This window comes from Lactuca virosa, chromosome 2 (genome assembly GCF_052849685.1).
Source record: "Lactuca virosa cultivar CGN04683 chromosome 2, Lactuca_virosa_CGN04683_v6, whole genome shotgun sequence".
NCBI classification, from domain to species: Eukaryota; Viridiplantae; Streptophyta; class Magnoliopsida; order Asterales; family Asteraceae; genus Lactuca; species Lactuca virosa.
In genome coordinates, this window is record NC_136427.1 from 249,060,631 (window position 1) to 249,087,532 (window position 26,902).

General features: G+C 37.2%; 1 protein-coding gene across 3 annotated transcripts; it reads left to right on the forward strand.

Annotated features, from left to right (window-relative positions):
- The first annotated feature begins 8,555 nt into the window (after positions 1-8,555).
- Positions 8,556-13,157, forward strand: NCRK (Protein kinase superfamily protein). 3 transcript variants are annotated; one of them, XM_079080029.1, is made up of 10 exons: positions 8,556-8,928; positions 9,022-9,094; positions 10,414-10,497; positions 10,599-10,715; positions 10,805-10,912; positions 10,991-11,517; positions 11,596-11,898; positions 11,988-12,224; positions 12,361-12,588; positions 12,665-13,157. In XM_079080029.1, exons 3-10 carry the CDS (start codon positions 10,428-10,430, stop codon positions 12,875-12,877), a joined length of 1,803 nt encoding a protein of 600 aa, XP_078936155.1. In that variant the 5' UTR covers positions 8,556-8,928; positions 9,022-9,094; positions 10,414-10,427; the 3' UTR covers positions 12,878-13,157. The 3 variants fall into 3 exon arrangements, with proteins under 3 accessions (XP_078936155.1, XP_078936157.1, XP_078936154.1); XM_079080031.1 differs by lacking the exons at positions 8,556-8,928; positions 9,022-9,094 and adding an exon at positions 9,708-9,780; XM_079080028.1 differs by lacking the exons at positions 8,556-8,928; positions 9,022-9,094 and adding an exon at positions 9,729-9,878.
- Positions 13,158-26,902: the final 13,745 nt, after the last annotated feature.

The following is a 26,902-nucleotide window of genomic DNA, read 5'->3' on the forward strand; positions in this document are numbered from 1 at the left end:
GTTTATGGTCTCAGGTACTTATGTTTTCAAAAGGAAGGGCCCGACTTGATCGCACTGCATCCCCTGAAGATTTATTCCGCATTGATTGTTTATGACTTTACTTTGATGTTTTGAGAATACTTTTACTTTGATCGTCTTTTGGGATAATGAATGAATGTTTTTGACTTATTTAAAATGAAAATTTTTTACTATGATTTTTGGGATGTTACACAATCAATATGAGCATAACCACCGTGTATAACATATACAACTTTAACTCAAAATGAATTAGGATAATTTAGAAATCTCCAAACTAACGTGAAAAGAAACCTTCGATTAACGCAAAAAGACTACTGATATCAATCCCAACATTTTGCATGCGAGACAAGACATTACACCAACTAACCAAATCATTATCTCGTCTTCCAAATTAGCCCTTAAAAAACTTATTCCTCACCACATGAATCTTTTTATTCACATTTGACATGGATTTACAAGGGGACATAAAGTAAGTCGACAACGAACCCAAAACAACTAATCAAAGTAAAGTGGACACTCGTCAAAACGGTTTTAACCTTCCATGTTGACAACTTAGAGGTAACTTTCTCAATTACGCCCTTTCCAAGCATCAAGCCTCAATATGTTCCCATCAACGATCAACCCAAGATTGGAGAAATGAGCTTTCATAACTTCACATATGATAAGTTTGGCCATATATGTCACCCTCGAAAAAGGTATGCCAAATTCTAAAAGCTTTGTTTTTTAAATATTTTTTTAACCTAAACATTGAAGAATTCAAACAATCAACTTGAAATCCTCGTGCATACCATAAAAAGTCTATTTTTTATAACATACATTTTATAATAGAGATCAATCTATCTGAAAAATGACAATTTTTGGTTGCATCATACACATAAACCATAAAACGTACATAAACTACAACACTAACTTTGATATCCATACAATTTTGTTTACTTGATTGTTAGAACAGTAATTTGGGCTTTTTTGGTACAAGATGTCCAAAATCTTGAATTCTACAACTACATATGGGTATAACCGAATCGAGACAATTCATAAGATTCTTAAGACTAACTTGGAAAATACTCAAAATCTTGTGCTTGAAACTGATAAAGAGCTCGTGGTAAGAAGTCGGTCAATTAGTGAGAAAAAAAAGCAGAAACATAACTAATACACTAATTTTTGCTTATCTATGCATATATTTGCCACATCAACAATGTCTTTCCATGTAAGCTTATAAAAACATGCTAAACAATTTCAACCAATAAAAAAAACTTGTTAATCTGAAAACATTTTTTAATATGAATGATTTTTCTGAAAACTTATGTAAATATGAAAGATTTTTCTGAGAAAAATAACAAAATAATGGCTTTTCAGATAAAATATTGAAAATGTAATGATTTTATTTTTTTGGAAAATTCCCTTTAAATTTCACCTAAAATGTTATTCTTCTAGAGTATGTTTGTTAATAAGTTACATATAAATGGATTAACTAATTATGCAACTTAATAGGATAAAGGCTAATACCTAGCATAACGATTTTTGGATAATGTGAAAAGTACAAATGACCTTGGAGAATCCCATGCTCAAATGACCATAACTTTTGAACCACCCGTTCTTTTAGGTCCGCTTTACATCGTCGAAAAGTCCTCCATGAACCTAAACTCATAAGAAGGTCGGTTACTCCTCGGCCGATCCCAAATTTCCAATGTTTATGCCTGTAAATTTCAGTTTCTCTTCATTTTTGCCTTATTTCCCAATTTATTTTATATATTTTGAGTATATTACATCAATGATGTGATTGCCTAAAATCACATGAATAATTAGTATTTTAAGTTTAGCCAATTTAAATTTTTATAATTTAATATCTACCAAATGTAGAACCCCCCCCCCCACCACCACCAAACAGAAGTTGAATGTAATATTTAAAGGTGTCTTAAAATCTATAAACATTATCCATTTGGATTTTATTGAACAATTATTGTTTTTACTTATGTTATAGGTTACAAAGACATGAAAAAGATGTTAGAAATATGGATTTAATGGCACCTGGAAATCTGAGAATCGTGATTATCACTATCAAATCGAAGTATCTGGGTGGTACTCCCAAATCCCCAATTGGATAAGACTCAGAAAATTCAGAGAGAAAGAAAAGAGAATGAGAGTGTATAATTTTGTGAGTACCAGAAAAAGAGACCAAAAACTAACTTTTAGATCCTTGTCTAAAAACTGTCATATGACAGTTTAAAACTGTCACAAAACCACCAAAACGATCATAAAAACGAGTATTTTGAATAAAAGTCAAAATGGGTCAATTCTCTGCCCCTTGGACCCGCCAGGGGCTGCCGCCCCTTGGACCCCGCTCCCAGGTGCGCTGCCCCCGGACCCCCGTTCGTTTAGGGGCTTCGCCCCTAAATGACAGTGTACTTTGAAAACTTGATCAAACTTAAACAAGTGTGTACTCCACACCTTCCTTCCTTGTTTAATATTTATCAAGATCACTTTTGGTCAACAAAGTAATCCCATTACACTTAAATAATATTAATGATAACAAATCACCAACAAAAGATGCATAAAAAGAAAAAAGAAAGGCACATTGGTGAATCACCTCCCTCATGACTCCATTACACATGAATGTTTATTGTTCGAGCGTGTTTACATCGACCACCTGACTGCCACTATAAAGATTAACTTTATTTTAATTTTTATATTTTCAGTTTGTGATTGATATTTGTCTCCGGATGAATTAGATCCAACACGTTAAAAACTATGTTTAAGAAGTTACAACATAAAAAGGTTAGCGTTTGCGATTATTTTATCTTTAATTAAACTGGAGTTTGTAATTTTGATTAAAATTGTGTAAGTGTGTCTATTTGTTTTTGGTGTTTATTTTTAACAATATTTCACTTATATAATTAAGTAGGGTGTGCAATTATGATTTGTGTTAGATTTTTAACTAGTAGTGATTTAATGTTGGTATTAATTTCGTTTTGGTAAATTAGGGTTTCTAACTTTGATCAATTTTACGTATCTTTATGGGGAATTGATATTTTCATTTGTGATTTTGATTCATCTACTTGAAAATAAGATGTTTTGACTTTCATACATTCATTAAGATTCTTTCTTTTTACATAAAGTTAATAGTATACAAGTCAAAACATCTTGTTTTTAAGTAGATTAATTAAAAACATAAATGAAAATATCATCTCCCATCTTTATGTTTGTTCCTTTTGTTATATTATTGTTGCCTCGGCTTCGAAAAGTAATGTATATCACATTATTTATGTTAGTAAATTACATGATTTAAATGAATCAAATGGACTTGTTAATGATTTATATTACATAACTTAATTAAATCTAGTGACGAACTTTATTGGGAAAATGAGATTAAAAAGAAAGATAAACTATATGATAATTTGTTACAGTCGTTCAGATTAATCTTTTAAGCTTCCCTTTAAATTATTTTCACATTCTCTAAAGTTTTGATTAAGAATTTTATACATTCTAAAACATAAGAAATAAAAAAAAGTGATCAAACAAGTTCTAAGTGTATTGATTGTGATGTTTTGAAACCAAAGTCTCAGTCTTTTTTTATAAGTTTAGAAATCACCCAAACTTTCTTCCATATACCAATATTAGATAAAACATTATTCGATTTTTCATAAAAAACACAATAATCTCCGTCTTGGATAAGTACATAAAAACTATAATCACATAAAAAGAAACATCATACTAACTCTGTTCCAAATTAATTGTCCGCTTTTGATTTTTGAAGTATTTTCTCTTCAACTTTGACCTTAAATATTTTTATTTGTGTTATATATTACTTGATGAAACTTATAACAATAAAAAAACCATTTAAAATACAATCCATTCATATATTTTGCATCAAATATTATCTATAAAAAAGAAAAATATTTAAAGTCAAAGTTGAAGAATAAAGACTTCAAAAGTCAAATGTGGACAATTAATTTGAGACGGAGGTATTATTTAATTGACAATCAGAATTTTAAAACCAATAGAAAGAAAAAGAAAAAGTTAGGATAATATGTTAATTTAGAAGTATTTAACAGAGTAGAGTTAATAATAATAATAATCTCAAAAACCATGAATGTAATTATTGAAAACGATATTAAAAAGTCTTGTCAAAATTAAAAGAAATAATCTGTACATAATATTTTTTTAGTTTTATATAACAATTTATACTTAAAAAAGTTAAAGTGTATCACTATATTAACATACACCGTTGTATATAATTAAAATGTATTTAAACAAATTAAACTGAAACTACAAATAAATGGAGGGAAATGACTTGGGAAGGTAATTAAGTTTTCAGTAAGTTCACATCTGGGTAACTATCTTTTTTTTGTACACATCTAGGTAACAAAGTTGTTGGAAGTGTTCACATATGACCATTATGACCGGCTGTAGCAGGTTACATCCTACATGTGAACACTTTCAACAAGTTTGTTACCTAGATGTGTACAAAAAAAAGACTAAACTGCAAATTTGGTCCTTGTGGTTATCAAAAAAATGTGGATGGAATCCAAAATCTTTTCAACTTGCACCACTTGTCCAAAATCGAATCTTTTTTGTGGATATGGTCCCTGTCAAACTTAAAAATACTATTATACCCTTCTATTTTGTTTTTTACATTTTTTAGTATTTATGTCTTTATTTTACTATTTTGATAATTAAAAAATAAAAATAAAAACCCACCATAACCCCTGTTCCACCGCACCCCTCTCTCTATCTCTTTCTCTCTCTTACACACAGTCACACACACACAACTCCTTCAAGACATCGTCTTCTCCAAACATCCCAAATCAATGAACAAAAACCTGAATCAAGCCATAGAAACCCCTTTTCTTCTTCAACTGGGCTTACAAACCCAAAGCTTGAAACCTCATTGACCCAAGAACAAAATGATTTAAATATAGCTAACAAAGAGCTTCCATAGAAAGAGCACTCGCCCACTGGAGCTTCTTTTTCGAGGCTGGTATTCGATGGTTAGGTTTTCCTCTTAAAGTTCGTGTGGCTCATTGGAAAACCACAAAGAAGGAGTGATGAGTTCAACAGACGAGCATAGACACACATACACCTATTTCAAATTTTGAATGACGATCACACACACACACAATCGTCTCTATGTCATAGGTTCGGTGGGATTTCTGAAAGCTATGTAATTTCTGAGATTGATCCCGCAAAGAAGAGGTGTGCAGGGATTGCTTTAACCCTAATTATCCCACAAAGGAACAAAATTTGATTCCCATATACATGGCTTTCTGCAAAAAAAAATTGATCTAAAACTGAATTTGATGAGAAATTTGAGTTTTTTTTACTAGATTGGGAGGAATATGTGAAAAGTATGGGGGTATTGAGGTTTTCAGTTGGAAATAGAAGACAAATAGTAATGTGTGTGTGTTTCGTAAATTATGTGTGTGCTTAGTAATTATGTATACATGGTGAATAAAATAAACAGGACAAAAGAAGGTGAAGGTGAAGCTGGGTCTAAACCCGATTAGGTTCGTAGGGTTCATGTTCATCGAGAGATGTAATGCATTAGGGGATATTTTGGTGGTTTTAAACAATATTATGTATAGATGTGTAATCGTCAGAACTTTTTTGCGGTTGAATGTCGTCAACAGGTATGGTCGTCGGAGAAGACAACGTCTGGGCAACTTCCGACAGAGCAACCGCATGGGACCAGATGAAATCAAGCTTATTCCAATGGTGGTGATCGGAGGATTGTGTCCACAGAGAGAGAGAGAGAGAGAGAGAGAGAGAGAGAGACCAGTAGATGATGACTTAAGTGGGTAGGTAGGCCTGTTTCTTGTTTTCTTAATTATATAAATATTAATAAAATGAAGAAATAATATAAAACTGAAATTAAAAGGGCATAACAGTCATTTCAAGTTAAACAGGGACCAAAACCACAAAAGTTTTCTATTTTGGACTACCCATGCAAGTTGAAAACTTTTTGGACCTCATCCACATTTTTTTGATAACCACAAGGACCAAATTTGCAGTTTAGTCCAAAAAAAATTAGTTACCGAACAAAATGAAATGTAAGAGTAAATTACACGAATGGTCCCTGTAGTTTGGGAGAATTTGTGTTTTTGGTCCCTAACTTATTTTTTTTAACTCGGATGGTCCCTACTATTTATTTTTGTTGCGCGTTTGGTCTCTGTCTTACCTAAAAAGACTATTGTGCCCTTATTAATTTATTTTTTAATTAAATTTCTTATTTATGTATTTATTTTTTTCTATATCTTAAAAAAATTAATAGACCTCACATATTTGTATCTCCTCACCCACTAAAGATGAAGAGACAATGTATATTATAGGGATGATCCGATCCGCAAGGACCATAATTGGGAATTGTTTGATCGTCTTTCTCTGAAGAAGAGGTAAAATAGAATCAACTTGAATTCGGGACCACTATTCGAAATCTTAGTGAAACACTGGATTTGTTATCTCATGTCTGCTTTTCGTGAAAAAAATATCAATTGAAGTGGAGGGTTTTTTCAAACAACAAGGGCTGGGTCAACTATTAAATCAAATGATATTGAGCACTAAAGATGAAGAGATACAAATATGTGAGGTCTATTAATTTTTTTAAATATATAAAAAATAAATACATAAATAAGAAAATTAATTAAAAAATAAATTAATAATGGCTCAGTAGTCTTTTTAGGTAAGACAAGGACCAAAAACGCAACAAAAATAAACAGTAGGGACCATCCGAGTTAAAAAATAAGTTAGAGACCAAAAACGCAAATTCCCCCAAACCACAGGGACCATTTGCGTAATTTACTACTCCCTCCGTCCCAAAATTATTGCCCACAGATAAAAAAACACATAGATTAAGAAAATCAATCATTAGTTTTGTCTTTTTTAGTAAAATGACCATCTTGCCCTTTTTTAAAACCAATGGGAAATGTGTGTTTGTAATTATTCAAGTTTACTTTATTAAATGTTAGGGTAATATGGTAAAAGTGTATATCTACTTTTGGTAGTGGACAATAATTTTGGGACAAACTAAAATAATAAGGTGAACAATAATTTTGGGACGGAGGGAGTATTACTTTTCGTTTTGTTCAAATTTGGTAATTCTTTTTTTTTTACACATCTAGGTAACGAACTTGTTGAAAGTGTTCACATCTAAGATCTAACATGCTACAGCCGGTCATAATGGTCATATATGAACACTTCCAACAAGTTTGTTTCCTATATGTTTAAAAAAAAATAGTTACCTATAAACTTGCTAAAAAATTAATTACCTTCCAAAGTCATTTTCCATAAATGTAAAACAACACAGTAAACTATAATGGGTTTACTTTTAAAATAATTATTGCCCGTCATTCCCTACATATTAAAATAATTACTATTATTTAATTATTAAAATTAAATAACCAAGACGGATTCTCACTTTCCAAGAAAGCGAAAAAAGAATACGAGGGTAGTTTAAAGACAAAACCTGAAAAAGCAAAGGGCTAAATTTTAAGAGGGAAGGATTTTAAGCTCTGTTTTTGAAGTGGTCCGTTCTCCTGTATTGGGGATGCACTGTAAGGATATAGGTTTGACTGCCCCAAGATCCAACAAGGATTTCATCAAAACCTATTTGGACAATTTACAAAACTTAGCCCTTATGAATACAAAATGACAATTTTAGCCCTTAAGTGGCAGCAACGATAAAAATGTGTCCCCTATCAATTGTAGAACAAGAAAACTTTTATGGTAGAATGATCCTTTTTAGACTTTTATTTTATTTTATTTTGAAAAAGTTATAATTTGACAGTTGTTAGAGAAAATGAATTATGCCACTCGTTTTCAACATTTGTTATTTAATATATTTTGGAAGTCTAACACCATTTAGGTATATAAAACAATGACTAGATTTTAGATAAGAAAATGAATACTTGAGACTTTTATTATATATATATATATATATATATATATATATCATTTAAGATTTAATAATTTAAAGTCAGTTGCTTATTTTTAGAATTTTTCTCCTAAAATAAGATGGCTCCATTTGTCCAAAGTACAAATAGTGCAAGTTTAAAGAACAATTTTATGAAATGAAATCAATAATATATTGATAATAATAATGAGTTTATCATATACTTCTGAAATATAAAATATATTTTATAAATAATGCAAGTTTAAAAAGCTAATAATTAATCAATTTTAAGAAATAAATAAAAGGAAATAAGAAACAAATTAATGATATAAAATATGTACCAACAGATAATATTAAATGTTTTGTAAAAATGTCTTTAAAATATATAAATTTAAAAGTTGATTTAGTGAATGTGTGAATATATCTGTTCGAAAGAAAATGATATAAAATTTAATTGTTTTATGAAACAAGATAGAGAGATACCATAAAAATCTTTCTTTCATGCATTCACAAACGAGAGGGGCTCCAGATTGATACAACTAATTTCTAGGGACTAAATCTGCGTGTTTTACATTTGACAAGGAATTAAATGCGTAATTCACAAAAGCAATAAAGGCATGTGGAGAGTAGGGACCATGGCCGATGATGTGTAAAAAATGACGAGAACTAGAAGATAGTCTGAACTCCAAAAGCTCCACCACCACCACCTTCTCTCATCCTCCTCCTCTGCAACTTCTCGAACTGCGTGTTCGGAGCTCACACAACAGCCGACCGTTGCATCTCTCTCTACACGAAAACAGTCGAGTATCACCAATGGCGATCACTGTAGCTCTCCGCCATTAGATACTTTTTCAAGCTTTTTTTCCCACTCAGTAAGCTGCTGTTTGTAGCTTCGGGAGTTCGATTGATCGTTACACGAGAACCGGTTTTTGAGTCCAATTCAACAAGTCTCTGGCGTTGTTACGAATTTTTTCGAGACTAATTTCAGCTCGTTAGCAGATTTACAGCTTGCATTCTCTTCATTTGTGAGTTCAATCTAATTTCATCTGAACCACATATAATTGTCAAAATTTCATTCCTGAAGATTTTGACACCTAGGTACTCTGTTTATTGGACAGGTGTCGGAGTAAAGCAGAGTGTCGTTGGTGGAAGCGCGTACATATTTGTCAATCTCTTTCTTGTTATTATTAGGTACGAATTTACGATTCGCCATTTTACTTGATCTTATGTTTCAACGATACTGTTGTTGAAAAATCTACGCTGAATTCAAGCTTCTTAATACTTGTTGATTTGAAACGAAAAGGATGTTTCAACGAGATATACAACAATACAAGCACGAAGTACAAGTTAGGGTTCATGATGATAAAAATGGACTGTATGTTCATGTCCGGGCAGCCGACACGATATATGTGGGGTCGGATTTACAATACTTTAAGCTTTTTCAAGCATTGCTCAAGAATTAGATACAAACAACCTTCTTTTCTTTGAAGGCAAGGATAATCGGATATTTTGTTTTATCCGTTATAAAACTGTTGCAATGAAATCATTCCTGTTTCAAAACTCTAAAAAGTATGCAAAATGATGGCATCAAGCACTACTGATCAATTAAATAAGTTTGATAATTGTGTGGGGGTGGATTATTAAATATGTATTCGTTTGAAATTGGTTGAGGAGTCGCTTTCCAATTAGCTAAGAGGCGACTCTCGTAGCCTGAGATAAGTGGGTGAGGGTGATTTATTTTAATCTTTCTATTTTTAATACAAATCTCTCATCAACTCACTAATATATGTCAATTTCAATCAAATTTGACATTTTTGTTTTAATATGTGATGGATATTGCCTGAGATTAATTGTCGGTCTTTGATCAATGCTCTCTGGTATAGCTTTCACCTCCTTTTTATATCCTTCATCTGTATCCCACTTGGAGATAATAGCAAATTAGCAAACATATATGCAGAAACAATGAAGTGTTTTTGTAAGTATAATATATTGACTGCATTTTGTTTAGCTTCTCTTCCTCCTTTATGCTATTGATTTACTACTTTATGGAACTTATAACATAATATTGTAGCAATATTAGTCATAATACTCATATTGTTAATCTGGCATTTCCATGTGAATCTTCATTTAATTTAAGCTTCTAATTAAGGTGGGTGTCCATGCATAAAGTCGCAAACTACAAACTTTCCCTTTTTAGCAATGTAATTAAGCTATAATATAACCCATTATGTATTTTCTTCAGTGAGAAAGAGCTTCTTTTCATTATATATGTTACTATTTCACCTAACACATTGTTAATGAGAAATTTTAAGTAAAAGAGGTTGTTGGTCTACCTTGTGTTTGGTTATTTGGTTATGGCTACTCTTTACTTTTTTTAGCATGTCCATTGTTTCTTAAATTAGTTGATCTCTTTTTTTTTTCTATGTTCTACACAGTCTTTTATCAGTTTATATGTTTTTTTAATTTCCGGGTTTGTTTCTGCTACTCATGATTAGTCTTGATGTCTTCAGATTCATCCAAATAGATGAAGATCCAACTGGAAGTTGCTTTGGCTTGCTTTATCAGCTTGATCTTGATTCAGCACATCATTTGCAGTTAATATCAACTCTAGCATTGTTATAATTCTAAATTAACTCTTGATCATCATTTTATCTAATAATCAAATTAGCTTAAATTGTTGCTTTAATTTGAACAGATGAAGTTGCAGAGACCCCAGATATAAACAAGTGGACATGTACATGCTATGCAAACGAACTAAACCATCATGTTATCATTCCACCAAACTGCTCTTCTTCCTGTAACTGCATCTCTGGTATGATTTGACTATTTAGATTAAAGTATATACATATTTAATAATTAATACATATATATACATTTACGAACAAAATGTTAAAAACACAGAAAATACAAGTCAAAACAAATGGAAATGCACATGTCCCAGTGACAAACTCCCTGAAGTGGCTACAAGTCATGAAAGTAATTGCTTCATGTCCTGCAACTGCAATTCTGGTAAATTAAATCTTGATGTTCCATTATTCCTAGAATTAATAAATACAAAAATCTTACACATCATGTTGTTGTTCACAGGATCTTTGAGTGAGGCACAATCTTTAAAGAAACAATTTTCCAGCAAAGCTGTATTAATCATCTTATTGCTATGCATGGTGATCACAACTCTTGCAATTTTCACTTCAGTAATGTGCCTCTACATATATCGAAAGCATACATGCCCTAAAAAACAACCTCCTTTATCATCATCATCTGATAAAGATACAAGTTACAACAGTAGTACAAACTTAATCAGCTACAAGACATCTTCACTCCAAAACTCCAAAATATACATCCATTCTCCTAAAAATCCAATCACAGGGTTTATATACAAGGCTTCAGTCTTGTTTAGAAAACAAACAAGAACTGTTCAAGGAACAATCACAAGCTTTCCATATTCTGAATTAGAAACCGCAACCAATCGATTCTCTGAAACTAATTTAATTGGGGTTGGGGTAAGTAGCCATGTTTACTATGGTCAACTCAAAGATGGTAAACTTGTTGCGGTCAAACGTCTTAAATCTCAAGGAGGAGGCCCAGATGCTGAAGTAACATTTTTAACAGAGGTAATGACTAATTAACAATTAGTTAAATATATATCTGGTTTTATGATATAAATGCAAAATATTTCAATTTCTGTTCAGATTGAACTGCTGTCAAGACTCCATCACTGTCATGTGGTGCCATTACTTGGGTACTGTTTGGAATATCAATACCACACAAAACAACCTGAGATGCTTTTGGTGTTTGAATACATGCCAAATGGCAACCTGAGAGAGTGTCTAGATGGGGTTTCAGAAAAATGTCTAGACTGGGGGGCCCGCATTGCAGTAGCCATTGGAGCTGCTAGAGGGTTGGAATATCTTCATGAAGCAGCTGCACCAAGAATCCTGCATAGAGATGTTAAATCCACTAATATTCTCTTGGATGACAACTGGAGAGCAAAGGTGGGAATTGGGATTAATAATTTTTAATATCACATTTCTGAATATTAATAAAGTTTTGATTTTTAAATATGTGATGATTTTGTTGGTAGATTACTGATCTGGGAATGGCTAAGAGTTTGGTGAGTGATGGTGTTCCAAGCTGTTCTAGCTCACCTGCTAGAATGCAGGGGACATTTGGCTATTTTGCCCCTGAGTATGCGATTGTTGGAAGGGCATCGCTGATGTCAGATGTTTTTAGTTTTGGTGTTGTGCTTCTTGAACTTATTAGTGGTCGGCATCCAATATACAAGTCACAAGACAAAGGGGAAGAGAGCCTTGTGATTTGGGTTAGTCATTACTGTATTATTTTTTACTCTTTTCTTAATCTTATATTTTCTTTTACTAAATAAGGACGAAGATTGCAATAATAAGAATTATTGGGGATCAAAAATGTAATTTAGTAAAAGAAATGATAATTTTCAGGCGACACCACTTTTACAAGATAGCAGGAGAGTGAGTAAGGAACTGCCGGACCCACGTCTGAAAGGGAAGTTTGAAGAAGAAGAGATGCAAGTGATGGCTTATTTAGCAAAAGAGTGTTTGTTGTTGGATCCTGATGCTCGCCCAACAATGAGTGAAGTTGTTCAGATACTTCTAACTATAGCACCAGAAAAATCTAAAAGGAGGAATTTTTCCGTTGACCGCTTTCAGGTTTCACTTTGACTTTGAATTTGAATTTGTCTCTGTTAAGTCTGCGTTCTGAAACAAATCTTAATTTCTTAAATAGGATTACACCATTAGAATGGAACGCGAGCTTCAACAAATGTCATCCAGTAGATCATTTTCGTCTGAATCTTCATTGCTTGTGCATACCCCTCATGAAAATGAAGAACCAGTTACAGGTCCCCGTTCACATGGTGGAGATGATGAAGTCACTGTTGATTTAACTGAACCACGCTTTGAATCCTTTTGTGTGTCCAATATTTCATCTGCTTCATAACTTGCAATCAATTTTCATAATTTATTTCAATAGTTGGTTTATAACCAAATCTTGAAACTCAGAGTTTAAATCTCTCTCTCCTTTTCTCTTTTATGTGTTTCATATTTTAAAATGGAACATTCACCATTCATTTCATTTTTCTAGTACCGCTTTGTAGAGAATGTGTAGAGATCATGTATGATTAGTGTAGTCGTGTTTGTACACATGTATTTTATGTCACGTTATAGTTATAACATTACAATATGGTTGCTTAACTTTCATAGAGATGATATTATACTTTTCTTAGTTATCATTCTAGAAACATATATTTGCACTACAAAAACCTAGTTCTTACATGGCGATCCTCCTTTTGAGGGTATATTGGCATTATTTTATTGGAGTTTCAAGCTTTTAATCTTTGGTTTAGTAATTAGTCATTGATTTTAAAGAACACTGCAAATCAGTAAATTCTTCTGAGTGCAATTATATATATATATATATATATATATATATATATATATATATATATATATATATATATATATATATATATATATATATATAGGGTTGAGATCGGTTGAGAACTCATAGTTTCCCGAAAACCTGAGAACTAAAAGTGGAGCGTTAGATCAAAACTAATTCATCAAGGGCATGATCGTAATATTATCGATTTCATTTAATGTTTAATTTTTTGTGTTATTCTACATCTTAATAGAAATGTCTAAAAAATTACATAATAAATCAAATTTTCGGATTTTTTTAAAAAAAGTATTTTTTTCAGTTTTTTTTAAAGTGCAGATTTTTTAATTTTTTAAAGATAACATGAATTTTTGAAAAAAAAATTCAGTGTTTTGCAGATTTTTAAAAAAAATAGTATTTTTTAGTTTTCTTTAAAAATAGTATTTTTCAGTTTTTTTTAAAAAAAAGTGCAGATTTTTTAGTTTTTTATAGAAAACATGAATTTTTGAAAAAAAATTGAAAAAAATATTTTTTTAAAAAAAACTGCATTTTTTAAAAACATTTAAAAATCAATAAAAAAAACTGGAATATTTAAAAAATACTATATCTTTTTAACCAAAAAAATCAACATTTTTGGTACATTTATGCATATTTTTACAAAGGCATATTTCATATACTATAATATTTGTAAGAAAATCATAAGAAAACTCATTTTATTTACTAATCTATAAACACAATACAATAATTATTTTATTCGATACAATATAAAATATAAAAAACAAAAATATGTTACAAAATTTCAAAGCATTTTCATGTCTTCGTGTCAATAGTTCCATATTTTCTTTAATTTATCATTTTTCATTTCTTCAATATTCACAACAATTTCTTTCAAATCTACATGAAAATTAAAAAGAATATGATTGATGGAAAAACACTCACAAAAATACATATGTGATTTACATGTGAATCACATGTAATTCATATGTGAATCACATGTAATTCATATGTGAATTTCATGTAATTCATATGTGATTTACATGTGAATCACATGTAATTCATATGTGATTTATATGTGATTTACATGTGTGTCACATGTGATTCATATGTGAATTACATGTGAATCACATGTAATTCATATGTGAATTACATGTGAATTACATGTGAATCACATGTAATTCATATGTGAATCACCAAGTTAGTATGTGAAAAAATATGTACATTTATAGATACCAAGTTAGTAAACAACTATGTGAAAAAAAATATGTACATGTATAGATACCAAGTTAGTACCGATATACCTGCACATTCCAGGTTGTTTATTGGTTCTGGAGATAGTATTTCATTTGGAGCTGGGGTGATTTCTATTTCTGGAGCCTACCATAAAACAATGTTATTTTGAAAAAATATTTTTCAAACAAATAATCAAAAACAAATTGAATAATACTATATACCTGCATGTTGCCTGTAACATCCAGATTTCCAGGTATGTCATTTTAAGTATTTATTTTTTTAAAGGATCATTGACCTACTCGACGAGTTGGCGCTATAACTCGCCGAGTAGAGTCGGGATGGCCACGTGGATTTAATGATCTACTCGACGAGTCCGGGAGTAGACTCGTCGAGTAGGCGCTGGGAGTAAAAACCCTAGATCCCCGGGTTTGAGACCTATTTAAAGGCACTTATAGCCTCCCTTGCAGCCACCTTCCCCAGAGAAAAACCCTAACCTGCCCTTTTCGTGCATAGAGAGAGAGAGAGAGAGAGAGGCCATCTTGAGCCTTCTTGAGCTTTTTGGAGGAAAGATTGGAAGAGTTGGTGAATCTAATCAAGAGGAGGCTGTGGATCTTACATTCTTCTGTCATCTGCTGCTATTCAGAGGTATAAAGCTCTCATCTTGACCTCTTGTTTGTTAGATCCCATTTTGGGAGCTTTTAGGGTTTTCTTCCAATCATCTTGTGTCCTTGAGTTATTTGAGCATGGTTTGAGGTTAGGACCTCAGATCTGGACTATAGGAGGCCTTGAGAGCCCAAAGAGTCAAGCTTTATTGAGCTAGAGGCAAGCTCATGTGCTTTCAACCTTCTTTGGAGCTTGTAATGGCATATTGGAGCAAATATGTCATGCATGAACGTAAAGATCGAAGCTTTACGTGACATTCGAGCCTAGGGAGCCTAGATCTAGAGTTTGGAGTGATAGATCTGCCTTAAAACGTCTGAATGGGAATATAGACTGGATGCACTCGCCGAGTCCATGATCTGACTCGACGAGTCGCTTGGGGTTTGTCCCGATAAGTCTGAGCACGCTGTGATTCGACGAGTAGGCGGGCCTACTCGACGTGTAGAGTTGGTCTTCACAAGGTCCCTGAGGGAACCAGGGAACTCGACGAGTCTTCCAGGTGCACTCGACGAGTTGAGTCAACATGAACTGTTGACTCAAGTCTGACTTTTGTTGACTTTTGGAGCTTTAACCAAATATGAGCAATGGGGACCATGGAGGGGTAGAAGGGTCTTCTGCCCTTACCAAGAGTTCGAGAGGGGTTAGAATGAGTTTATTAGTATTATGGTCTAATTAGAGATAATCATCGCATGTATTAGGCGGAGGCTAGATCGGTGATTCGTGTACGAGGTGTATTAGCTTGCTCACTTCAAGGTGAGTCTTCTCACTATACTTTACCTAGAGTGGTAGTTATATGTGACCAGAGGGTCTTATGTGCTTGCTTGAGTTATGCATGATTGTGTGATATGTATTGTATGCTATATTATTTGTTGCTTAGACCGGACTGGAGGGTCCAACGAACTATGAGGCATGAGGGTTCTCAATCAGACTGGACTGGAGGGTCCAACGAGCTACGGGACTGGAGGGTCCTGCTGAGACACATAGACCGGAGGGTCTTACGGAGTATAGCCTCGAGTGGCGAATTATTGTATGTGGTATTTTGGGGAACTCATTAAGCACCCGTGCTTACCGTGTTATGTATTATGTGTTTCAGGTACTTCTGAGGATCGCGGGAAGGCACCGACGTGATTGTACACACACACTCTTGATATGAAGCTATGATTGTGGATCCTGGATTTGAATAATTGTTTTGAAAACTTGTTGGTTGATTTTGAGAATGAAGGATGGGACATATGTTTTATGAGTTTTAAAATTGAAAATTTTGTTTTGAAAAAATCATGTCGTTACAAGTTGGTATCAGAGCCTTGGTTTGAGGGATTCGGATACACCTTCGGGCATATCTGGACTCAAACTGAGGATTTGAGAAAAGTTTTCAAAAAGAAACAATTTTTCTAAAAGAGTAAAAGATTTCCAGGAAAAGCGGAAAAGAGCAGTGTGTACAATCAGCCAGCCCCCGAACGGTGATTTCCCAAAATACCCTTACATTATGTGTTATGAGATGTGTTATGCATGCTAGAGTAGGCTAGGTATTCATATTTAGGACTAGAGTGGGCCTGATTTGTGATGCCTTAGCCTAGGAGTTACTGCTGCTATGAATTTCTTCGAGTGTGAGTAGGTAGCAGAGAGGAGCTTATGAGAGGTCTACTGGGTGGTAGCCTGCGCTCAGCGAGATATAGGGTACTTGTGAACTAGAATCCTAGGAGGAGGACTTGGGGTGCAAACTGATGTGGTGTGGAAGGTAGTATAGGGCCCATACTACTGGAAACACTGGATCAGTGAGCAGCCCAAGTAAGAATCCTTAGGGTACTAAGGAGCAAGTAGGGTTGAGTAGTTGAGTGCGAGAATGCTCGAGCGAGTCTCTGATTTCTTTTGTGTTGTGTTTTAGAGACATCATGGTGGGTACGCGCCACACTCCAGAGAGCAGCGGTGTTAGCGATGATGAGATTCGCATGATGATTCATGATGAGGTGGTTGCAGCCATTTGAGCTGAGATACCAGAGATGTTTGGGTCTATCAATACCACGCTGATTGATACATTTGACGAGTGGTACGCTGCTCTTACCGATGATGTTGTTGCTACGGCCACCGCAGCTGTTGCCTCTGCTAGGCCACAGGGGGGTGACTCGTTGCTGTACCGGGAGTTCAGCAACACGAAGCCACCAGAGTTTGATGGGACTCAGGATCCGATAGCCGCGATGAGATAGATCTCTGACATTGAGGGATGCTTCTACACATGTTCTTGTCCGGAGCATCTGAGGGTACGGTTCGCGCTGAACCAGCTTCGCTTGGGAGCGAAGGACTGGTGGAAGTTTGTGACAGCTGACTTTACTACTGCAGAGCTTACCGCGGTGACTTGGGAGAGGTTCACCGCTATGTTTCGAGACGAGTACGTTCCCCCGATAGAGTGGGAACGGTTGGCCCAGGAGTTCCTGTCCCTCAAGCAGGGAACTGAGTCTGTGACTGTGATCACACAGATGTTTCATGAGAGGGCGTTGTTTTGCCCTGAGCACGTGTCTACTGAGCAGGCACGTATGAGCCGCGATCTGAGCATTCTGAGGAGAGGCATTCGCGAGTTCGTGGAGAACTCGACATACCGAACGTTTGCCGAGCTCCAGGCAAATGCTCGGAAGAGGGAGATTGAGCTAGAGACTCAGGCCAGGGAGGAGGCGGAGTCTCAGAGGAGGGATAGGCGGCCGACACAGTCTCAGCCGGCGGCCAAGCGGGAAAAGCCCGCTGATTCGAGACCGGGAGGTCAGAAGGGCCGCACTTGTGGGAAGTGCGGCAAGAGCCATGATGGGGTGTGCAGAGCAGGTGTGTTACAAGTGCGGGAAGGAGGGGCATATCGTGAGGGATTGCCCCATGCGATTTTCGGTTTGCTTCCATTGCAACCAGACTGGCCATAGGAAGGTCGAGTGCCCGCAGTTGCTTCAGGGATCAGCGCAGGGATCTGCGCCTTCTTCTACTCAAGCTACAGAGAGTCAGCCCATGAAGGCCGAGGCGCCAAAGGCTCGCGGTAGAGCCTTCCAGTTGACAGCGGAGGAGGTCCGAGCAGCACCCGATGTTGTGGTTGGTATGTGATCTTTTGCTTATTCTTTTGTTTATATATGGTGCTTATTTGTGATATGTTTAGGTACTTTTCTTGTGAGTTATGTACCTGTTTTGGTGTTGTTTGACTCGGGTGCGAGTCGATCCTTCGTATCACTAGCATTTAGTCGTCACATCAGTATCCGACGTGAGGCGTTGAGTCGACCTTTGAGAGTTTCCATAGCTGATGAGCATGCTGTTTTTGCGACTGATGTGATCCGGTGATGTGTGCTTGAGATTTTTGGAGTCGAATTTCCGATAGATTTGGTACCTATCGCGATGGGGGATGTCTGTGTCATCGTAGGCATGGACTGGTTGAGGCGATTCGGAGCCATGATCGACTGTGAGCGTCAGCCGGTGACCATCCGAAACCCTAGTGGGGGAGTACTTACAGTATTCGGCGAGGGTACCCGATCTGGGTCAGCATTTTGTTCGGCTGCTCGAGCGAGGCAGAGCTTGCAGCAGGGTTGTATGGGCTTTCTGGCGTATGTGTCGGATACGCGGGATGTTACGGAGAGACCGAGTGTTGTCACTGAGGTTCCGGTAGTTAGCGAGTTTTCGGACGTTTTCCCCAAGGAGTTACCAGGTGTGCCTCCCGAGAGGCAGGTGGAGTTTCGTATTGATTTACTTCCGGGGGCGGCACCGATCGCCAAGGCGCCCTATCGCCTTGCGCCGCCAGAGATGCAAGAGTTATTCTCGCAGCTTCAGGAGCTGTTGGGAAAGGGATTTATCCGGCCGAGTAGTTTGTCGTGGGGAGCACCAATCCTTTTTGTCAAGAAAAAGGATGGTTCGCACCGGATGTGCATTGATTACCGGGAGTTGAACAAGCTGACGGTCAAGAACCGTTATCCACTCCCGAGGATCGACGATCTGTTCGATCAGTTGCAGGTTGCATCTTGGTTTTCCAAGATCGATTCGAGGTCTGGTTATCACCAGATGAAGGTTCGTGAGGAGGATATTCAGAAGACATCATTTAGGACTCGTTATGGGCATTACGGGTTCGTGGTGATGCCTTTCGGGCTCACCAATGCACCAGCAGCGTTCGTGGATCTCATGAACCGGGTATGCAGGCCTATATTAGATCTTTCGGTGATCGTGTTCATCGACGATATTTTGGTGTATTCGAGGTCTAGAGAGCAGCATGAGGAGCATTTGAGAGAGGTTCTCGGAGTATTGAGATCGGAGAGGCTTTATGCCAAATTCTCCAAGTGTGATTTCTGGTTACGAGAGGTCCAGTTTCTGGGACACCTCGTTAATCAGAATGGGATTTTGGTCGACCCGGCCAAGATTGAGGCGGTTATGAGTTGGGAGGTGCCGAGATCCCCCACCGAGATCAGGAGTTTTCTGGGGTTGGCCGGCTACTACCGAAGGTTTATCAGAGATTTCTCCAAGATTGTTGTTTCTCTCACCAAGTTGACCCGGAAGGGCGTTGCTTTTACTTGGGGTCCCGAGCAGCAGACCTCGTTTGAGACTCTTCGCCAAAGATTGTGTGAAGCTCCAGTGTTAGCTCTTCCTGAGGGAATGGAGGACTTTGTAGTTTACTGCGATGCATCTATATCGGGGTTAGATGCAGTGCTTATGCAGAGAGGGCACGTGATAGCATATGCATCGAGGCAGCTGAAGCCTCATGAGACGAGGTATCCCACCCACGATTTAGAGTTGGGGGCAGTGGTGTTCGCCCTCAAGATCTGGCGCCATTACTTGTACGGGGTTCGGTGTAACATATACACGGACCACAAGAGCTTGAAGTATCTAATGGATCAGCCCAACCTGAATATGCGCCAGAGGAGGTGGTTGGACGTGGTAAAAGATTATGAATGTGAGATTCTGTATCACCCGGGCAAGGCTAACGTGGTAGCCGATGCCCTGAGTCGCAAGGCGGAGAGTGCCCCGATTTGGGATATATGCATGAGGATGACAGTGATGACTTCGGTACTGGATATCATTCGAGAGGCCCAGGCGGAGGCCGTGAGACCGGAGAACCGCAAGAAGGAGCGGGTGATTGGGCAAGTATCCGAGGTTGTGACGGATAGCCGGGGACTTATGACCTTTCGAGGTCGGATTTGGGTACCTTATACGGGCGGAGCTTATAGCACTCTGATGGAGGAGGCGCATAGGTCGAGATTTTCGATCCATCCCGGAGCCACTAAGATGTATTTGAATCTGAAAAGAGACTATTGGTGGCCCTACATGAAGAGGGATGTTGCTTGGGTGGTCGAGAGGTGGTCGAGAGGTAACTGACCTGCCGTCGAGTCAAGGCAGAGCACCAGCGACCACATGGTCCATTGCAGCCTTTGGAGATTCCCCAGTGGAGGTGGGAGCAGATCTCGATGGACTTTATCACTAAATTACCGAGAATGGCACGTGGAGAGGATGTGATCTGGGTGATTGTGGATCGGTTGACGAAGAGTGCTCATTTCCTTGCTATTAGTGAGAGCTCTTCTGCTGAGAGGCTGGCAGAGGTTTATGTGCGAGAGTTGGTAGCTCGGCATGGAGTGCCGACGTCCATAGTGTCGGATCGGGATGTGCATTTTACTTCCAGATTTTGGAAGAAGTTCCATGAGGAGTTGGGAACGCGATTGCATTTTAGTACCGCCTACCACCCACAGACAGACTGACAGAGCGATTGAACGATTCCTACCCTTGGCTTTGGGCATGTGTTATGGACTTCGGTGGGAGTTGGGGCACATACCTACCCTTGGCTGAGTTTTCTTACAACAACAGTCACCATTACAGCATTGGTATGCCTCTATTCGAGCTCCTTTATGGGAGGAGGTGTCGGACTCCTATCTGTTGGGGAGAGGTGGGACAGAGAGTTATGGGCAGCACTGAGATAGTGTTGAAGACGACCGAGCAGATTCAGCAGGTTAGACAAAGGTTACTGATGGCACAGAGTCGTCAGAAGAGTTACGCGGATAGACGACGATCTGAGCTTGAGTTTCAGGTCGGAGATTTTGTGCTCCTGAAAGTTTCGCCATGGAAAGGAGTGATCCGGTTCAGGAAGCGGGGCAAGTTGGGGCCTATATATATCGGTCCGTTCAGAGTGACCGCCAGAGTGGGTAAGGTAGCGTACCAGTTGGAGCTACCTGCGGAGTTGAGTCAGATCCATAACACCTTCCACGTGTCCCAGTTGCGGAAGTGTGTGGCTGATGAGACGGCAGTGGTACCATTAGAGGACATTCAGGTGGATGCGAGCCTGAACTACATCGAGAGGCCGATCACGATCTTGGATCGAAAGGTGAAGGTTCTGAGGAACAAGGAAGTGCCCCTGGTTCAGGTCCAGTGGCAACATCGAAGAGGGTCCGATTTGACTTGGGAGCCGGAGTCAGAGATGCGGGAGAAGCATCCAGAGTTATTTGCAGAGCATGACTTCGAGGGCGAAGTCTGATTCTAGTGGGGGAGAATTGTAACATCCGGATTTCCAGGTATGTCATTTTAAATATTTTTTTTAAAGGATCATTGACCTACTCGACGAGTTGGCGCTATAACTCGCCGAGTAGAGTCGGGATGGCCACGTGGATTTAATGATTTACTCGACGAGTCTGGGAGTAGACTCGCCGAGTAGACGCTGGGAGTGAAAACCCTAGATCCCCGGGTTTGAGACCTATTTAAAGGCACTTATAGCCTCCCTTGTGGCCACCTTCCCTAGAGAGAAACCCTAACCTGCCCTTTTCGTGCATAGAGAGAGAGAGAGAGAGGCCATCTTGAGCCTTCTTGAGCTTTTTGGAGGAAAGATTGGAAGAGTTGGTGAATCTAATCAAGAGGAGGCTGTGGATCTTGCATTCTTCTGTCATCTGCTGCTATTCAGAGGTATAAAGCTCTCATATTGACCTTTTGTTTGTTAGATCCCATTTTGGGAGCTTTTAGGGTTTTCTTCCAATCATCTTGTGTCCTTGAGTTATTTGAGGATGGTTTGAGGTTAGGACCACAGATCTGGACTATAGGAGGCCTTGAGAGCCCAAAGAGTCAAGCTTTATTGAGCTAGAGGCAAGCTCATGTGCTTTCAACCTTCTTTGGAGCTTGTAATGGCATATTGGAGCAAATATGTCATGCATGAACGTAAAGATCGAAGCTTTATGTGACATTCGAGCCTAGGGAGCCTAGATCTAGAGTTTGGAGTGATAGATCTGCCCTAAAACGTCTGAATGGGAATATAGACTGGATGCACTCGCCGAGTCCATGAGCTGACTCGACGAGTCGCTTGGGGTTTGTCCCGATAAGTCTGAGCACGCTGTGACTCAACGAGTAGGCGGGCCTACTCGACGTGTAGATTTGGTCTTCACAAGGTCCCTGAGGGAACCAGGGAACTCGACGAGTGTTCCCGGTGCACTCGACGAGTTGAGTCAACATGGACTGTTGACTCAAGTCTAACTTTTGTTGACTTTTGGAGCTTTGACCAAATATGAGCAATGGGGACCATGGAGAGGTAGAAGGGTCTTCTGCCCTTACCAAGAGTTAGAGAGGGGTTAGAATGAGTTTATTAGTATTATGGTCTAATTAGAGATAATCATCGCATGTATTAGGCGGAGGCTAGATCGGTGATTCGTGTACGAGGTGTATTAGCTTGCTCACTTCAAGGTGAGTCTTCTCACTATACTTTACCTAGAGTGGTAGTTATATGTGACCAGAGGGTCTTATGTGCTTGCTTGAGATATGCATGATTGTGTGATATGTATTGTATGCTATATTATTTGTTGCTTAGACCGGACTGGAGGGTCCAACGAACTATGAGGCCAGAGGGTTCTCAATCAGACCGGAATGGAGGGTCCAACGAGCTAGACCGGACCAGAGGGTCCAACGAGCTACGGGACTGGAGGGTCCCGCTGAGACACATAGACCAGAGGATCTTACAGAGTATAGCCTCGAGTGGGGAATTGTTGTATGTGGTATTTTGGGGAACTCACTAAGCATTCGTGCTTACCGTGTTATGTGTTATGTGTTTCAGGTACTTCCGAGGATCGCGGGAAGGCACCGGCGTGATTGTACACACACACTCTTGATATGAAGCTATGATTGTGGATCCTGGATTTGAATAATTGTATTGAAAACTTGTTGGTTGATTTTGAGAATGAAGGATGGGACATATGTTTTATGAGTTTTAAAATTGAAAATTTTGTTTTGAAAAAATCATGTCGTTACATTGCCTCTGTTGATAAAAGTTCAAATGCTGAAATGTCATTTGTAACAGATTTCTAGGATTAGTATCAAATCAAATAATATTAAATGGTTCTAAAAGAAGCCTTAACAAATACAGGACAAAATCAAGGTAAAAGATCCAAATCAAACCTAGATATATACAATAAACCACCTTCAAAATAAAATAAGAACCAATATCACTAGCATATAAACAAAAAAGAATATATCAAACAGTAAAATTGTATTTCAAAACATCAAAATTAGGAATCAAATTGTTAGAGACACATGAAGGAATAAACCTGTTGGTAAGAGCGAGTATCCCAAGGCCTGGCAATGTCATCAGACGAGCTTATAAGGTCCATCAAAGCTGAGTGAATGCCCACATTTTGTGCACTGTATTCACCTCGATTAGATCGATGAAGGAACAATATATTAGTTCAAATCTAGACAAAATCGTGGATGTGCAGAGGTTGTACATGATGGGTTTTAAGCATAAGAACAATCCTATGTGCTCATACAAACCCTAATGCTTGGATCTAGGTTTCTCTATTGTACATGCAATGAATCCAAGACTTACAAACCCTAGATCTATCAAATAAGAACTGAAATAAGGGTTTAGTAATTACCTTTGATTGTTATATAGCAATAACAATCAATCCTTGCTTTGATTGGCTTCAGAAAGCTTAGTGCCTCAAGTGTTGCACCTCTAATGGAGTCACAAACACCACTAAGCAACTTGGATGAAGAGGGAGGAGAGAGGAGGCACCAAAAATGGCTGGAAACCCTAAAGGATTCCTTGTCCACGTTTTTGGGGCTTAAGGGTCCTTTATATACATGTAGGCTATTAGGGTTTACAACCAGGAAACCCTAATCTGACTGCTTAAGCCCTAAGCAGCCCATGGACCATTCCAGAAGGCCCTTGGACGATTTCTTTATGGTCCTCCATATAGAATTCGTCCATTGCCATCTAATGGATCCTAAGCCCAACTTTGTAACTATCTTAGAATTACAATATCAGTCCCCTTAATTTAATTAATCTCTTTTAGTCACAAAATTAACTCTTAATTAATTCTTGACTAATATTAATTAAACAATATGATTTCTCCTTTAATATATTATTCTTATAATATATTAATAAATCATAATTAAACCTTTCTCTCCTTAATTTATCCTACATATTGCTATGGTGAAGGCAACCCAAAAGGACCATGCTCATAATCGGGTCAAGTACATACCAAAATAGTTATGGACTTAGACACTAATCCAACAGTCTCCCACTTGGATAAGTCTAATAACTATTCTGCGTATGACTTCAAAACCTGATCAGCAATCGTAGCTTTCAAAAGCCGTTGTCAACTCTGATCTTATCAGATACGCGTGTCCTTTAGATAAGGGATTATATATTCCTCCATTCTACAAGATATCGTATAGACATGAGACATGGATTGAAATCATTCTCTCAGTCTATGTCTCGTTTCCCGATTTCCGATTTATGACGACTGACTAATTGAACAAATCAAATCAGTCCTGGCCCGGCCGAGCACTTTCCTTTGTCATCACTAAATCATCGAGGGGCCCACATATATCGCTTTTATCCCACCTTGGGTAAAAGGAATGGATAAACTTTGACTCAAATGCTTGCTTGCACCTACTAATCGAATTACACACAACAATAAGTTTTATAACACCAAGTTACTGGTGCGTTTACTTATCATCAATGTGCAACCGACCAGCAAATAACAACTCACACGTCTCGGTTTCAAGAATATACAATGTTATCGTCTCACCAATCACTCGTGATAAAACCATGAAGTGATTCAAGTGAGCGTGGGTTTAATCCAATACTTTAATCTTATCAAAGCACTCATGAACTCTGCAGCAAACTTGTGCTATGTCTAAACACTTTAGACAATCTACAGACAGATTCATGACAATCTTCCTTCATACCTACTTCCAACGTATGACCGACCGTGGAGGTTCGAATAACCTAGTTATTCTGGAAGTCAAAACATGCAAAGTGAAACGCAATAATAATATTAATCCTATATGGTCCCAAAACTTTTTGAGCGTAAATAAAAAACACTTTTATTTAAACACCATATTGATTACTCATTATTCATTGCTTACTGTTTCAGAAAATCAACTTATTACTCGAATTATAACCACAATTGTCCCATGCTCCAAGCATGCACACTTTGGTTTCCTATGGTCCATACTTTGTAAAATTAGATCAATTGAAAAACTTTTCCAATGAAACTCATTTCACAATCCCTAATCCTTATCATTAGTGTAAGAATACAAGGTTCTTGCCACTATTAGAATATGTTAGATTCTAACATTTTATGCAACGACCCTTTCGTAAAGTCATAGCACAAAAGTCACTAGGACTTGGCTAATGAAATTACTAAGTTCTCTATCAGAAATTGTTACAAAACAATTTTATAGATGTGATGTCTCTCACTCAAAGTACATTCCTTTGAACATCCTTTTGCATAAAAGTTTCTAATCTACATAGATTCTTAATATCCAACTCCCATTAATGGAAACATTTCCATATTTGCCATATGACAACTCATTCTTAATAGAATCCTATCTATTCATAATAATGTCAATATAGTCCATCCAATACTATACTTCCAACTACTCACAAGTGACAAGTCCTCAGTGAACCTCAGATCGTCCTTTGATAGTTGTTTAATTATTTTAGTAAAAACCGATTCTAGTTCCTTTTTCCCTCTTAATGCCCTAGGCATTTGGAAAATTATAGAATGGTCTAATATTATAGCATATGCAATCGATCCTATACCCGAAGCGTATTGGACACGATGCATAATGTCTCACATAAAGACATGATACTTCATCATCCTTCTGCCATAATATTTTATGTGCCCTGTTCCCACAATTCGAACTATGAAGAGGGATGCCGTAATCATAATCGAATTTTGAGAATGCACTATGTATCCTTGACTAAATTTATTAACATTTCTCGATCTAAGCTTTAGAATTTTGAAACGAAGTATAATATTCTCTCCCTTAATTATAGCAAAACAACTTTTCAACCCTTGCAACTTTGCAAAATGAATATTGTTTTCTATAATTAATATTGCTAACTTGCAATACTTACCATAATAATCATGCTCCCACTAACATGATGATTATTTTCTTACCAGCATAACACTTATGCTCCCACTAGCTTTGACATGTATTCAGAAAACAATTGACCTTCTAGAAAACAATGCTTATTGAATTCCTTAAGTTCATATTTCTAATACCTAATGCTTTAATAAGCCTTTATCTAACCTTTTTAAGCTCATACACCTTTGCCTTAGATAGCTCACATGTGTGTCTAAACAATTCAGAATTTATGTTACTAAGTCCCAAATGTTCAGATCAATTGTCAAATCTCACAATTCGAACTATGAAAAGGGATGCCGTAATCATAATCGAATTTGATAATACAATTTTCATAATTGCTAT

What these genes read in the sequence shown, in the direction of transcription:
- NCRK (XM_079080029.1), top strand. Translation starts at nt 10,428, where the DNA reads ATGAAGATCCAACTGGAAGTTGCTTTGGCTTGCTTTATCAGCTTGATC. An exon ending in AAGTAACATTTTTAACAGAG is followed by an intron (nt 11,518 to 11,595) that starts GTAATGACTAAT and finishes ATTTCTGTTCAG; the next exon opens with ATTGAACTGCTGTCAAGACT. An exon ending in ATGACAACTGGAGAGCAAAG is followed by an intron (nt 11,899 to 11,987) that starts GTGGGAATTGGG and finishes TTTTGTTGGTAG; the next exon opens with ATTACTGATCTGGGAATGGC.